Source organism: Macaca fascicularis, chromosome 5 (genome assembly GCF_037993035.2).
Source record: "Macaca fascicularis isolate 582-1 chromosome 5, T2T-MFA8v1.1".
Lineage (NCBI taxonomy): Eukaryota > Metazoa > Chordata > Mammalia > Primates > Cercopithecidae > Macaca > Macaca fascicularis.
The window spans coordinates 157,804,300-157,820,507 of NC_088379.1; the positions used below are offsets into that span (position 1 = coordinate 157,804,300).

General features: G+C 37.4%; 1 protein-coding gene across 11 annotated transcripts in view; it reads left to right on the forward strand.

Moving 5' to 3' along the window:
* Positions 1–12,752, forward strand: part of ARFIP1 (ARF interacting protein 1) — a 134,358-nt gene extending 121,606 nt beyond the window's left edge. For all 11 annotated transcript variants that reach the window (XM_015450922.2, XM_045392960.1, XM_074040628.1 and 8 more), the window contains one exon: positions 10,886–12,752. In XM_015450922.2, the coding sequence (XP_015306408.1) occupies positions 10,886–11,041 (156 nt within the window). In that variant the 3' untranslated portion in view covers positions 11,042–12,752. The remainder of the gene's footprint in view (positions 1–10,885) is intronic.
* The last annotated feature ends 3,456 nt before the right edge of the window (positions 12,753–16,208 follow it).

A 16,208-nucleotide genomic window follows, 5' to 3' on the forward strand; every position in this document is an offset into this window, starting at 1 on the left:
GACTTCTGTGTGGTTTTGTAAAAAGGATTCAATGCTGTCAAGCCCATGATTGTCACACTTCTCTGTTAGGTTAGTAACAATCTCCCAACTTTTTTGAAATAACTTTATATCTCTCACCTCGTTGATGAAATGAAATACCCAATTCCTTACCTACTCTTTTGTACCTAAATTGATTTTGGACTCGGAGATCAGATGGTAATTTATGATACTTTATGTTTTCTCTGCCAACTTGAAAGTGTGTTCATCCCTCCCTCCTCCCCATAGTGCCTAGGCCTTTCTCCAGTTAAAGCACATATCGTACTATGTTGTGATTGCCTGCTAATCTGTTTTTGCCCCTAGAGGTGCTCCATGGATGCATCTATAGAGCACGGCCTTCCTACATTTGAGTATTGAGTGAGTCGATGGACACTAATCTTTGAGTACTATAATCTGTAAATGGAGATTATATAAGGATTTTTATATAATACCTATATCTGTATAATATGTGATCTAGATGATTATATACCAGTGCACAGATGATAATGCTGGGGTTCAGAGAGGTTAAGTAGTTTGCTGAAAGTCTCACAGCCAGACCAGGATTCAAATCTAGATCTCTCTGACTCCACAGCCCTGCTTCTAGTTAAGTATAATACAATGCTGTAATGCTGCCCAAGGTGAGATTGTTAAGATAGCAGAGAGAGAAGATGGAAAGATAACCTTGGAAAACAGAAGCTGTATTGATCATGTCTAAACTTGGAGCTCTTGGAAGGAAGGAAGGGTGGAAGGAAGGAAAGGAAGGAGAAAAGGAGAGAGGGAGAAGGGAGGGAGGGATTGAAGAGCGGGAACTAACCCTGTAAAATTATAGAACAAAAAAGGCAATAGACTTTTTTTGCTAAAGGTGAGAAAATCTCCGCACTTAGAATGTTAACGTATCTAATTCTTGGATAAAGAATTATAAGACATCACCACTGTTCTGTGACCTGCTGTTACTGGAGTCTATAGGTCATGTTTCATCAGTTATCTTCAGAACTCTGCCTTTGTTTTTCCTTCTGTAAGGACTTTTTTTTAACCTTCTGCTTGTCAGTGATTTGTTGAAACCTATCCCAATGCATCAGAAAAATGTACAAATCTCTTTTTCTACCCCACTTGTAGTTCATATTTGTCTTTCCTTCTCTCACTCCATTCCCAATGGCCACAACCGTGGCCATTTTTATAGTGTTTCTCTTTCTCAACCAGTAGTTGCTTTAACATGACAGGCATTTCCAAAGCCATTGCAAACTAATAAAAGTCTGCCCCACAAACCTAATAAAAGGCCAAGGCAGGTATATTTTCTTGCCTGATATTCTTCTGATCACTTTCTGGGAAAAGTTCAGTGATAGGCAGGAAAGCATAGAATGGTATATTTTTAAATAAGAGTAAAGAAAGGAGTTGATACCTTACATATTAGCGGTTGGGGACCTCTTACTAAAAAATGATTTGTTTCACCTTTTTCTAGCACACCTTTTTCCTACAGCCAGCTACTATCCCAATATTTTCGTACATTTAATATAAACCCCTATTTCATTGAATTATTGGGAAAGCCAGTAACTGCTTTGAAGAACGTAACAATCATAAATACTAGGTTGGTGCAAAAGTAATTGCGGTTTTTGCCGTTACTTTCAGTGGCAAAACCTGCAATTACTTTTGCACCACCCTAAATAAATGAAGACTAATAACTTATTTTAACAGGAAATTGCTTTTTTAAACAAATTTAGTGCCCCTGAATAAGAAGGTCATATGATCTAAATTTCATTTGGAAAAAGTTCATTTGGTAGAAATAAACTGCCTTTTATATGATTTTGATGTTGACAAGGTAGTGATATCACTAGTTTTTTCAGTCAGTAAGTTTGTAAATGTTATTTATATTCTATTGATACATGCTGTGTAGGCAAGAGAAAGTTTTCAGTGTAGTCCACTTGGCATCATCTGTGAGTTCCGCTCTTAAATTTCAGTTACCTAGTTTCTGTTTAAAACTCCAGCTTGTCTTTCTGCCTTAGTAGTCAGTGTTAGAGTTTGTTTTGCCCTTTAACAATTAAAGTATTATATGTTTAGGTCACTGAACAGATGTTGCCGTAGTGGTTTTGTTCTTTGTTTGGCAGATCTTTATGAAAGTTCTTCCTAAGTGAGTTTGCAATGATTTAGTATATTTCTAAATTGCTGTAATTGTTTCTGATGTTAGGTTTTCAACATTTGTCAAATTTGCCGCCATTCCATTATAATCGTTACCTCTAACTTTTTTTTGCTCCTGTTTTAAATCTCTGCCTTTTTGTTGTATTAATATTTTATATTTTAAATCATTTCTAACTTAGGACATAAATAGTTCAATAAAGACTTTTTCCTACTCTGTAAATATGGGAAGATTATATAAAAGTTTAATGTTTTATTAATCTTCATAGTTTTAGCAAGAATTAACTTTTATTTCTTTCGTCTGCTCCAATCCTGTGTTAGGTCCTTGTCCCGAGGATGTTTTAATACAACTTCAGGGCCAGAGACAAAATTGGGAACAAGTTGAAAGTGCTGTGTATCTTTTCTACACTACCACTTTTCCTTTAAGTGCTCTGCTGCCCTTTCTTGTCTGTTTCAAATTTTGTTTAAAAGGTTTCTAAAATGTTTATTGCCCATGAATAGAAGCAGATTAAAATAGGTGAAAGGACGTAGATCACTCTTGGAATAAGACATTCCTGTGTTCCCCAGATCTCAGTCCATCTATCACCTGTCTAACCTTAGGCAGATTACTTAACTTTCTGAGTTTTCTTCATTTTTTGTTTTTCAACTGTATCAAGGACTGAAGACTGTACAAGGCCAGATGTAGTGGCTCACACCTGTAATCCTAGTGCTTAGGTAGTCCAGGGTGGGAGAATCACCTGCAGCCAAGAGTTTGAGACCAGCCTAAGCAACATAGCGAGACCCTGTCTCTACAGAAAATAAAAAAGTTAGCCAGGCACGGTGATGCGCGCCATTATTCCTAGTTATTCAGGAGGCTGAGGTAGGAGGATCACTTGAACCAAGGGGATCAAGGCTGCAGTGAGCTATCATTGTATTGCTGCACTCTAGCTTGGGCAACAGAGTGAAACCCCGTCTCTGTGTGCGCGGGGGCGGGGGGAGGCTAAGCAGAATAGATGTAAGGGTAATGCATTATGTGTCATATAGAAGGTGTTTCCAAAAGTTAGTGCTCCCCCACCATAACAAAGCATAGTCTACCAAAAATACCTGCTCTTTCTTTCATTCTGTGCTCCTCAGTTCCTGTGGGCTGATAGCTTAAATATAGAAGTAAATTGAAAAAAGGTAAAGACCCTGAAATATGTCCTGGAACATTTTGGCTTTTTGTCCTTTCTCCTAAAAGTGGGATTTGAACTTCCTATCACTTCACTTTCTTTGTCTCTCTCTGAAAGCCAGCTGTATTTGAGAAACCAGAATCTTTCCCAGGTTGACCTTTACAAGGTCAAATTGCCTGGTAAAGTGAACCTGATAAACCAAGTAAACGAAATAAACTGAAATAATAATTTTATGTTCTACTGAAACTGCTTGTATAGTAACAGCACGATTCTCAAAATTGCAAAAATTTCTTATTTTAAAAGTTGTAATTGCTTTTCTAATACTACTTAATTATTCCCTTTTTAATTGGTAATTATTTCAATGTATTTAATAACCAAAATGTTCTGAGGATTCTCTGTAGCATATCAGGCAGAATGGCATTGAGGATGTTATACAAATGCATATCATAGTGCAAATTAGTTAATAAAAAATAGGCAGAAAATATTCTAAGTTTTTAATTCATTTACTTGAAAAAGAATATTCATCTTGAGGATTGTTCATTATGTTTTGATTGGATGAGTCAACACAGTATTCTTAGGTAAATTTGTATCTGATTTAGAAGATACACCACCAAAATTAAGCTTGTACTAGATTACAGTAATCAATACTAATAGAAAAATGAGGTAAATTATCTGTTATAAGCCAGAGTGAGAACAATTAGCTTTTTAGAAAAAAAAAAAATAGCTTCTTATATTTGAGGATGAAATTTTATGCTTCATTTCCATTTGGAGTTTTTTTCTTTTGTTTTTACATTATAATTACAAAGCTGTGAATCCTCGAAGGTCCCCTCTGTACCAGGGAATTGATCTGATGCATATGTATACTTTAAAAGGCTTGACACATCAATCTTCTAACAATTACTGGGAGAATGTTTCTTGTGGATGTGGATATTGTATCATTTTGTTGTGAAAACTAGAATTCAATCCTGCAAAGCACCATCTTTGATTTCCCATGGATTAAGTTGCATTGTGGGGTGGGGGGCCATTTTAAATACAACGAATATACTGAGCCTGAGCCTTTGTTCGTGGGCTGCCGAGTCTTCCTCAGCCACAAAAAGAGCTGTCTCTCTGTGTTTAGTCAGCTACTCGGGGGTGGGTAAACAAACTGACTTATATTGACATTTGCAGGGCTAGTTAAAAATTTTTGGATGCCCTTCCCACTTTTTTTCTGACTGTCTTAACTTTCTAGACCATTAACAGCAGCTCCCTGCAAGGCCAGTACATGAGTTAAATCGCATACTCTGCTTTTATTCTCTCCTCTAATTCTAAAAGATTGGAAGTTAAAATTCTTTTTTTTAAAGTTATTTTTATTTTTATTTTAAGTTCATGGGTACACTTGCAGGATGTGCAGGTCTGTTACATAGGTAAACGTGTGCCCTGATGGTTTGCTGCACCTATCAACACATCACCTACTTTTTTTTTTTTTTTTGACACGGAGTCTCGCTCTGTCGCCAAGCTGGAGTGCAGTGGCGGGATCTCGGCTCACTGCAACAACCTTTGCCTCCATGGTTCAAGCAACTCTCCTGCCTCAGCCTCCCGAGTAGCTGGGACTACAGGCGCATGCCACCATGCCCAGCTCATTTTTTGTATTTTTAGTAGAGAGGTTTCACCATGTTGGCCACGATAGTCTCGAACTCCAGACCTCGTGATCTGCCCGCCTCAGCCTCCCAAAGTGCTGGGATTACAGGTGTGAGCCACTGCGCCTGGCCCCATCACCTAAATATTAAGTCCTGAATGCATTAGCTGTTTATCCTGATGCTCTCCCTCCTCCGGCAACCCCCTGACAGGCCCCAGTGTGTGTTGTTCTCCTCCCTGTGTCCATGTGTTCTCATTGTTCAGCTCCCACTTATAAGTGAGAACATGCGGTGTTTGTTTTTTTGTTCCTGTGTTAGTTTGCTGAGGATGATGGCTTCCAGCTACCTCCATGTCCCTCTAAAGGACATGATCTTGTTCCTTTTTATGACTGTATATTGTATATGTACATTTTCTTTATCTGGTCTATCATTGATGGGCATTTGGGTTGATTCCATGTCTTCGCCATTGTGAATAGTGCTGCAGTAAACATATGTGTGCATGTATCTTTATAATAGAATGATTTATATTTTTGGGGGTATATACCCAGTAATGGGATTGCTGGGTCAAATGGTATTTCTGGTTCTAGATCCTTGAGGAATCACCACACTGTCTTCCACAATGGTTGAACTAATTTACATTCCCACCAACAGTGTAAAAGTGTTTCTGTTTTTCCACAGCCTTCCCAGCATCTGTTGTTTCTTGACTTTTTAATAATCGCCATTCTGACTGGCATGAAATGGTTGATGGACATTTGGGTTGTTTCAGTTTTAAGCTATTACAAGTACAGGTATTATGAACTTTCATGTAGAAGTCTTTGCTTTCATTCCTCTTAGGCAAATACCTAGGAGTGGAATAATTGTGTTACACAGTAGGTACATGTAAGTTTTTAAGAAACTGACAAACTTTTCTAAGATACTTATACCATTCTGCATTCCCAACAACTGTGTATGATAGTTTCAGTTGCTCGGCATCCTGGTCAATAAGAACTGTGGTCCAGGGTTTTAAATTTTAGCCGTTCTAGTGGATGTATAGTAGCATCTCATTGTGGTTTTCATTTGGATTTTCCTAATAACTAAAGATGTTGAGCATCTTTTTATGTGCTTATTTGCCATATGTGTTTTCCTTGATGAAATGTCTGTTCAAATTTTTTACCTGCTTTTTGGTTAGGTTGTTCTTATTGAATTGTAAGAATTCTTTTTTTTTTTTTTTTTTTTTTTTTTGAGATGGAGTTTCACTCTGTTGCCCAGACTGGAGTGCAGTGGTGCGATATGGGCTCACCACAGTCTCTGCCTCCCAGTTTCAAACAATTCCCCTGCCTCAGCCTCCCGAGTAGCTGGGATTACAGGTGCCCGCTACCATGCCCAGCTAATTTTTATATTTTTAGTAGAGACAGGATTTCATCATGTTGACCAGGCTGGTCTCGAACTCCCGACCTCAGGTGACCCGCCCACCTCGGCCTCCCAAAGTTCTGGGATTACAGGCGTGGGCCACCGTGCCCGGCCAAGAATTCTTTATATATTCTAGAATCAAGTTCTTTGATACCTGTTTTGCAAATATTTTCTCCAAATATATGGCTTACTTTTTCATTTTTGTAAGTGTCTTTTGAAGAGAGAAATATTTTTGAGGTCCAATTTTTTTTTTTTTTTTTTTTTGAGACAGAGTCTTGCTCTGTCGCCCAGGCTGGGGTGCAGTGGCCGGATCTCAGCTCACTGCAAGCTCCGCCTCCCGGGTTTAGACCATTCTCCTGCCTCAGCCTCCCGAGTAGCTGGGACTACAGGCGCCCGCCACCTCGCCCGGCTAGTTTTTTGTATTTTTTAGTAGAGACGGGGTTTCACCGTGTTAGCCAGGATGGTCTCGATCTCCTGACCTCGTGATCCGCCCGTCTCGGCCTCCCAAAGTGCTGGGATTACAGGCTTGAGCCACCGCGCCCGGCCTTGAGGTCCAATTTATTGATGTTTTTCATTTATAATTAATGCTTCGTGTATATTGTTTAAAACTCTCTGCCAAACCAAAGATCATTAAGATTTTCTCTTATTTTTTTCTGTAAGTTTTTGGAGCTTTAGCCCTGACACTTGAACCCATAATCCATTTCAAGTTAAATTTTGTATGTATTTTGAGATACAAGGGTCAAGGTTCATTTTTCATGACTTAATCCTCGAATCACTTCTCTGTCCACTCTCATGAGCTTATCTAGTCATGTGGCTTTAAATATCATCTGTATATTAATGATTCCCAAATTACTACTCTAGCCCAAACTGCTATTTTAAGAGATATCTCAAACGTGTCCAGAAACTAAGCTGTTAATACCCACCTTTTCTCCTCTTCCATGCCTGCCCCTCTCACAGTCTTTGCCATTTCGGTAAATGCAACTTCATTCTTTCAGTTGCTTGGGGCAAAACTCTTGGCACATCTTTAAGTGTTCTCTTTCTCTGTCACCTCCCATCTTGATCTGTTGTCAGATTCCATTGGCTTCATCTTCACATTATATTCAGAATCCCACCTCTTCTCATGATCTCCTCTTTTACCGCTGTAGTCCAAGCCACCATTATCTCAGCCAGGTTATTGCTGTAATATTCTAATAGGTCTCTCTGCTTCTACTTTTGCATGTTTATTAAATTAAATGTCATTTTTCTGCTTAGAACCTACCAGTAGCTTTTCATCTCATTCAGACAAGGAGCCAGATCTTTATAATGATATCTAAGGGCCTGCACCATCTAGCCACCCATTATCTATCTTACCACATCTACCAGGCCCTTATTCACTCTGCTGCAGTCATACAGGCCTTGTTGGTGCTTCTCAAACATACCAAGCACACTGTCTACCTCAGGCCCTTTGAGCTTGCTATTTCCTCTGTCTGGAATGTTTTTCTTCCAGATAACTTAAAGTTTATTCTCTCACTTCCTTAAATCTGGATTCAACTGTTTCCTCAATGAGCCCTTCCTGTTTAATTGCAACTCTCACCCATACATACATCTCACATTCCACATTGCTGCTTTATTTTTCTCTGTAACATGTATCACCATCTAACATGTTATATGTGTTAGATGGTTCTCTTTCTTCCCTCAATAGAACATAAACTTCTTTTGAGAAGAAATGTTTGCCTTTTTTGTTGATTGCTTGCATTCCCAGCCCCTAGAGTAGTGCCTGACACATAACAATATTGTAATATCTGTTATATGAATGGAGGTGAGTAACATTTTAGGTGGTTTTTTCCCTCTGAATATAAAATGGGATGTCTGTAGTTCATTAGAACATTGTGAACAGTGCAAGTCTTCACAAAGTTGATATAGACAGACTTTAGCTCTCATAATCTTTTTCCCTTTTTTAATAAACAAAAGAATGTTTAACATACAGACAAAATATAAAAGAGTAACAAAAATAACAAAAAAAGCAGCCATGTTCCCACCACCCAAGTTAAGAAACAAATATTAATACTTTTGAAGCATCCTTTGTGCTTTACTCTTCATCCTCTCTGCTCTTCTCCCTCTATAAACCTATTCTGAATTTTATTGTTCCTATTGATTTTCTTGTAGTTTTGCCATATATGAATATATCATTCAGTTATGTATGTTTTTGACCTCTCTGTAAGTGGAGTCCTACCACAGGCATTCTCCAAGTTGTTTTGCTTAACCTGATACTCCAGAGTTTCATCCATAATGATGCATGCAGCTACAGTTCATTTATGTTTACTCCTATATAGTATCCCCATTGCGCTAAGAAACCACTCTATCTGCTCTCCTGTATATACAACTTTGTGGTGGTTTTCTTGCTTTTTTAATGCTAAAAACAGTGCTGCCATGAACATAATTGTACACGTTTCATGAAACACACATGAAAGTTTTTCTACGGCAGATTCTTAGGGGTAAAATTACTGTTCCATAGGGCATTTGTATCTTTCATTTTACTAGTTCATGCCAGATTGTTTTCAAAAACATTTGTACATATTTATACACCTGTCAATAGTATATAGTTGTTATAATATTTAGTTTTCCTAATGTGGAGGCTATAAAGTGGTGTCCCATGTTAGTTTTAATTTGCATTTTCCTATTTCCTAATGAGGCTGGATATCTTCTCAGATGTAATTGGCCATTCCTGTTTCCTCCTCTGTGAAATGTTTATCTGTATTATTTGCTCTTTTTTAATTGGGCTGTTTTTGGTTTTTGGGAGTTCTTCATATATTCCAGATACATATTCTTTGCCAGTTATATATAAAACAGATACCTTTTCCCAGTATGTAGCTTATCTTTTCACTATCTTTTGATGAATAGAAATTCTAAATTTTAGGCCGGGCGCAGTGGCTCACGCCTGTAATCCCAGTACTTTGGGAGGCCGAGGCACGCAGATTACGAGGTCGAGATCGAGACCGTCTTGGCCAACATGGTGAAACCCCGTCTCTACTAAAATACAAAAAATTAGCTGCGTGTGGTGGTGCATGCCTGTAATCCCAGCTACTTGGGAGGTGGAGGCAGGAGAATCGCTTGAACCCCGGAGGCGGAGGTTGCAGTGAGCTGAGATGGTGCCACTGCACTCCAGCCTGGCAACAGAAGCGAGACTCCATCTCAAAAAGAAAAAAGAAAGAAATTCTAAATTTTAATGTAGTTTAATTATCAGTATTTTTCTTTGTAATTTATGGGTTTTTTAAGCCTAACTTAAGAAATTGTTTCCTATATAACATCATACAGTGATTTTTCCACCCTCTGTCAATGCAGATTGCCCTTGAAGTGCTCCTTAGACCTGTCCCTGACAACCTGTTCTGCAGAAGAGATCTGAAACTCAGTCACAATGGCAGAGGCAACTGAGACCAGCTCAGTTTTGGAAATCATTTTCAGAAATGGCTAGAGAGAATGTGGTGTGTGTGTGTGTGTGTGTGTGTGTAATATAGTAAAACAGAAATTTTCTATCCTGTTTTTTCATTTAGCATCATGTTTCAAATATTTTTACATCATTAAAATTATTAAAGTTCAATTTTAATGAATATCGTATTGGATGGGAATCTGAATTCTTATTGAACATTTTGCAGTTGTAAATAAGACCTCAGATGGCCAGGCTTGGTGGCTTATGCCTGTAATCCCAGCACTTTGGGAGGCTGAGGCAGGCAGATCACCTGAGGTCAGGAGTTTGAGACCAGCCTGGCCAACATGGTGAAACCCTGTCTCTAACAAAAATACAAAAATTAGGTGGGCATGTTGGTAATCCCAGCTACTTGGGAGGCCGAGACATGAGAATCACTTGAACCCTGGAGGCAGAGGTTACAGTGAGCCAAGATTGTGCCACTGCATAACAGCCTGGGTGACAGAGCAAGACTCTGTCTCAAAAAACAAAACAAAACAAAAACAACCTCAGGAGGCAATTTATAAATCTTTTTGATGCATTGTTTCTTTAAGAAAGACTTATAGAGGTAGTATGACTTGGTTAAATATACTCTTGATATCAGCACAAGTAATAAGCAGTTGAAAATAATTGAGAGTCATATGAGCTTTAAGTAAATTGATTTTCTGGGCAACACTTGCTACTTGCTTGATTCTTTACAAAGAAAGTCAATATTTAAAAGTATCTAGCCTACTTGGCTTACATAAAGCTTAGATTTAATGATGTCCATATTCACTATTCATACATTGTGTAACTTATATATAATTACCCTTTTTGATATCTCACATGATTTTGGATGTACTTAGTTTGAGGAGGATTTAGTGATATTTTTAATTAATCCTCTCACTAATGTTTGAAAATGTTTAACAGGGTATATATTTTGGCATCTTAAAACTGACCTGTTCTGTTTAGGGTAATTAAAAAGTCATCAAAGGCTCAGTGACCCTGCAAGACAGTGTACACTTGGTATGTGTGAAATACTTGGTCATTATTAAGCCAGCTTTTCTTCAAGAGAGATACACTATTTAATTAAGGAAGGTAATAAATCACCCTCCATTTTATTGTTATTGGTGTTAATGCTTGGTCTTGTAACTCTGCCCTGTCCACAGGTTAAAGTATTGCACAATCAGCTGGTCCTTTTCCACAATGCCATCGCCGCTTACTTTGCTGGGAATCAGAAGCAGCTTGAACAGACACTTAAACAGTTCCATATCAAATTGAAAACCCCTGGAGTGGATGCCCCATCTTGGCTTGAAGAACAGTGAAATCAAAGCAGAAAATAAAAAGAAAGTCATGTTGTTATATTTCTAAACAAACCTAACAAGAATTAAGCAGAGTTGTGGGAAGTGGAAGGGGTGACAAGCATTGTAGTGATTCTTGCACAAACAGCTTTAATTTTTCCCTTTTTCATACTTTAACAATTGAACTGTTAAATTTGATGGGAAGGTGGGTGGTTTTAATGTAAACATAGTTTCTATAATCTGAACACAATAATTTTCCTTTTTGAGAAATCCTTTTGTATTGTGAGGGTTGATGGCTATTTCTGTAGTTTGAAAACATCTACTATAGATTTGCACTGACGAGATAAAAATTCAAGGTTTTTGGTCCTGGAAATGAGGGCCAACTGTAACTTTTCCAAAGGGAGGTTTACATGATTTGTATCAACATCAGATATTTTATATATGAATATATTAAACATCTTTAAGAGATTCCTTTTCATGTATTAAAGAAAAAAGAAACTATTTTGCAGAGTAAGGTTATATGGTGTTCCTGCAGCGTCCACACAGAGGCAGCAGCTCTAATGAATGGTTAGCTTGTGGAGTTGTGGCAAATACCTTTTTAAAAATGAATCTGTACCATTGTAATTTTGTTTAGACTTTTTTTTAAAGGCACAGAAATCACATTGTCATTTCTGTGAGGCTTTTAAGCTTATGAATTTGCCTCACCCAAAGTCATTGGACAGTTACGTTTGCAATTTCTTTTGGTTCATAACAAAACCTGCTTAAGAGAATTTTTTTTTTGACAGGTGGACATGGGAATGGGAATTCTTGATGGTTTCTAGAGTATAAATCTGTTCTTAGAAAACTAGTTTTTGGGTCAATTCCATTTTGATAGAAGCGAATACATAGACAGCTTTTATTGACTTCCATATATGTAACAATACCGTTTAAGCCTTAAATCACAGATATGTGCCTTCTCAGATACAGTAATTCTTGTTCAACCAATGTACAAAATCCATAAAGAAACCCCTGTTGGATAATGTTTGATGTGTCTATTCCTTCCATGGAAAGCAGCACTACGTATAAATGTTGGGTTTCTTTGTACTTGTTAAGCCACATTTGAGGTTTATGGTAAAAATCATCTTTTGAGTTTGCTCTTTGGTTTTTCATCATTCCTTTTGAGGAATGGGAAAACAGAAGGATTCTTTGATTTGGGTAATGAAGAGGTAATGTGGGACAGTGCGGTGGTGCCAGGAAGAAAGAGGATTGGAAAGGCCAGTACTGTTTTAGTTGCTTGGCACTACTGGTTTTGTGTTCATGTGGTTGCCCTGTCCACTACATGGTTCTGTCAGTAGTGTAATCCATTTTCAATGTAAAGCTCTTTCAGTTTTTGTCATAGACATAAATTAATATTTTTAGAGGCATCCCTCGCCTGTTCATTTCTTCTGTGTTGAAATGAAGTACCTAAAATAACCGTTACACATGAACTTTGTGGACTGTAAGATTTGTTATATATGTTCAAATGCCTTTTAGCTGGCTTTTTAATTAATATGCCTGTGTTGAGCGCTTAATACAATGTAATGTGATTGTAAATCATAAACCTATTTTAAATCATTCCTTCCTGTATGTTTATACTCAGAGAGCCTTATTTTATTCTTCCAGCAGAATTACTACTTGTGATAGTTCATTTACATTCCCCAGAATGTGCCTCTGGTGTGAATTTTGTATTCTTATTAAAAGTGTTTGCTGCAGTAAATTGTTTCTCTGGACCTTCATAGTTTAAGAAGTAACTATTTGGAAATTCTGAAGACACACGATTTGTCTTTTCTGAACCTTAAAAAATGGTGCTTCTGTCACTTATAATTGTTTTATCTCAGTAAGCTATTTTTTTTCAGTGTGAATCTCTTTTGAGAGCTCAGCATGTCCATTCTTAACCACATTTCAATAACAGTTATTGTAGTTAAGGAGCTAAATAGTTTCATGGATTGATTCTTTTCAGAATAAATTTAAAATACCCATGATTGTGATAGTGGGCACATGAGCAAAAGAAAAAAGTAAATCAATATATTTAGCCAATGGCACATTTACTTTGTTAGGAATGTAATTTATGTTCATTATAGAAAAGAATTAGAAGAAAATTTCAAGTAATAGAAGATAACTACCTTCCCAAGTGAATAAATACTGCATGGAACCACCCAACACCTCTGAAGTTGGATATTTTAGTTTTGGATTTTAATATTATAAGCTCTATTTTGAATATCCTTTAATATAACATACATTTACATCTTTGCACTTTTACCTACTTAGTCCCTTAGGTTATATTCCTAGAAGTGAAAATGGGCCCTTAAAAGTATATACACACTTTAAAAACTTTGTAATGTATTGCCTGTTTGCTTTCAAGAAAGATTGTGCCAATTTACACCTGTAACAGCATACACATGTACCTGTTTAGTATATTTTTAAGCCAGTACTGTATATACAAAATGAAATAATAGAAAAACAGGAAGATAAAGGCTGAAGAGTCACCAACTGGAGAGTTTGGGGATGCTGGGTGTGAGAGCAGGGAGTGGATGGAAATGGCTGGCTTTTCTCTCATTAAAATAGAAGTTGTTATTCTAGAAAAAAATAATGCACTGAGGAACTGGTCTGTGAAATTAAACTTTTTATCCCAAAGCTTCCAAATTTTAGGGTCCAGGAACTATCTGGGTTTGCAAAAGCAATTTAGCTGAAATCTAGGCTTTAAGAAGCATCTTTCCCATATTCAAAACACACTGATAATGTTACTGACGCTTATCCAATAGCATGTGAAACTAGAAGGTTCCTTAGAGATTATGTAACACATTTTTTTTACAGATGAAACTATCAAGGCTTCAAAATATGTTAAACTGACTTAGCCAACCCCCATCTCCAAATGTAATGCCACATGAGTATTTGCAACTATATGCTTGAATTCCCCTTTAAATCCTGCCATTTCAACTGCATAATTAAATCAATGTGTCAAAAGTGTCAGGTTTCTTCTAAAGTTAATGTGTATTAAATATCTTCCCCATTGGGGGAAAAAAATCCATCTCCCTGCAAATGGCTTCATACTAGGTACATTGCAAAGTATGCAAGATGCCTGCCTGTCTCTCCACTGGCCTTTAACTTGCAGTATTCTGCAAAAGGAATCAGGTGAGCTTGGAAAGTGTTTTACTTTATATCATTATAAAGTAAAATGATATATATTGAAAAAAACTGAAGATAAATTTCTTCTAATCATGGAACTGTTAATTAAAAGAATAACGTAGCTACCTCAGAATGTGCCTATTCGCCTTTAGCTTTCACTGGAGATGACTGTAGTTGAGAAAAAGAAAAGTAAATTGTCTGAGTTGCTAGTTCCTTGCAGCATTCAAGTATAATTGATGCTAATTTTGTGAAGTACTACTTAAATAACTACTTGCAATTGCCCTAAATATCCTTTGCCAGTAGCTCTTTCTGTTTTTTCTTTTTTAACCTTTCAGTTTGCCTGAGAGAGTTGAAACTACCTGAAATCTTTGATCACTCAATTTTAACCAAATTTAGGCATTTCAAAAAATCGAATTCCCCTTTAAGACTACAAATTTTTTTTTTCTTTTTTTAGAGGGAGTCTTGCTCTGTCGCCCAGGCTGGAGTGCAGTGGCGCAATCTGAGCTCACTGCAAGCTCTGCCTCCCGGGTTCACGCCATTCTCCTGCCTCAGCCTCCCAAGTAGCTGGGACTACAGGCGCCCACCACCACACCCGGCTATTTTTTAAATATTTTTTTTAGTAGAGACGGGGTTTCACCGTATTAGCCAGGATGGTCTCAATCTCCTGACCTCGTGATCTGCCCCCCTCGGCCTCCCAAAGTGCTGGGATTACAGGCGTGAGCCACCGCACCCGGCCAAGACTACAAATTTTTACATCAGCTAAGACTATCCAGTTGTGAGGAGGCTATTTTCTGATCAGGAGACCAGTTGTATTTTGCGTTATTTCAAAGCTTTCCCAAGGTCACAGTTCCTTTACTATTTTTACAGTATAGCAGGACCTATTAAAATAGGACAAGGCAAACAATTTTTTTGAGGACTTTCATTAAATTCAGTTCTATGTTCCCACTTGAAGGTTTCCTGTTCAACAGGTTTCCCAGCATAAATGGGCCTTTATAATAAATTGTCAAGTGGTCACCATAATGTACAGGAAACTACAAAGTTCAGCTTTGTTTTCATGAAATAAAGTTTGACTCTTAGTAGTTTATGTATGTTAAGTGAGAACTGTTTGTTAGTCTGGTATCAGCTCTGGTAGGGAAAAAGGAGACTAGAAATACGAGGAAAGTAGGTCCAGTCTGAATACCATAACTCTACTCTTGTGCAGTTAGTTGGTTAGTATGCCATCAGAACTAAGAATTCTGGGTGTTTTAAACAAGTGAAACTGTTCCACAAGAACCAAAACCACAGTTTTGTTTGGGTCCAAGCTAAGCTTTACCATAAACTCTGTCAAAGATTGCATGAATTGTTGATTCATAAGGAAGATGTAAGAGGAACAGGATACCATTTTGTTGATTTTAAAAGTAACTTTCTATGACTAACGACTTCCATATCACTTTCCCTTTGGTACAGGTGTATATGTTCATATAAATAACTTACGGGTGAAATGTACACCTAGCTGGTATAGGGCACATAGGAAGAAGAACGTAAGCCACATACATCTCACTACATCTTGGAGCTTTGATTATTGACGTTCTATTAACAGCAAACTGTAAAAACTTTTTTTTTTTCCAAATGAGTGTAAAGCATTATAGAGTAGTGAGAGGAAAGGTTACTTTAATCTTGCTGGCCTTCCTGAAAAGTTTTTAAATTATGAAGCCTTAGAATAATGAATAAAGTACTCAAGATAAATTATTTATATATGCTACTTTACTGTTATTCTCTTCCTAAATGATTTCTGATTCTACGTTAGGAAGCTTTTTATAAAAACTGCCTAAGGCTTTAGGCAGATAATTATTCTTTCCTTTGAGGAATATATACTTATTATGACTAGACATTCAGCTCTTAAGAAAGGCATAGGGTAGGCTGTCTTCTTCACCCTGTATCCCCAACTCCTTGCATAGTTTTCTTTCTTGAGACAGAGTCTCACTCTGTTGCTCAGGCCCAGCTAAGTTTTGTGCATTTAGTAGAGATGGGATTTCACCATGTATATCAGGCTGGTCTCAAACTCCTT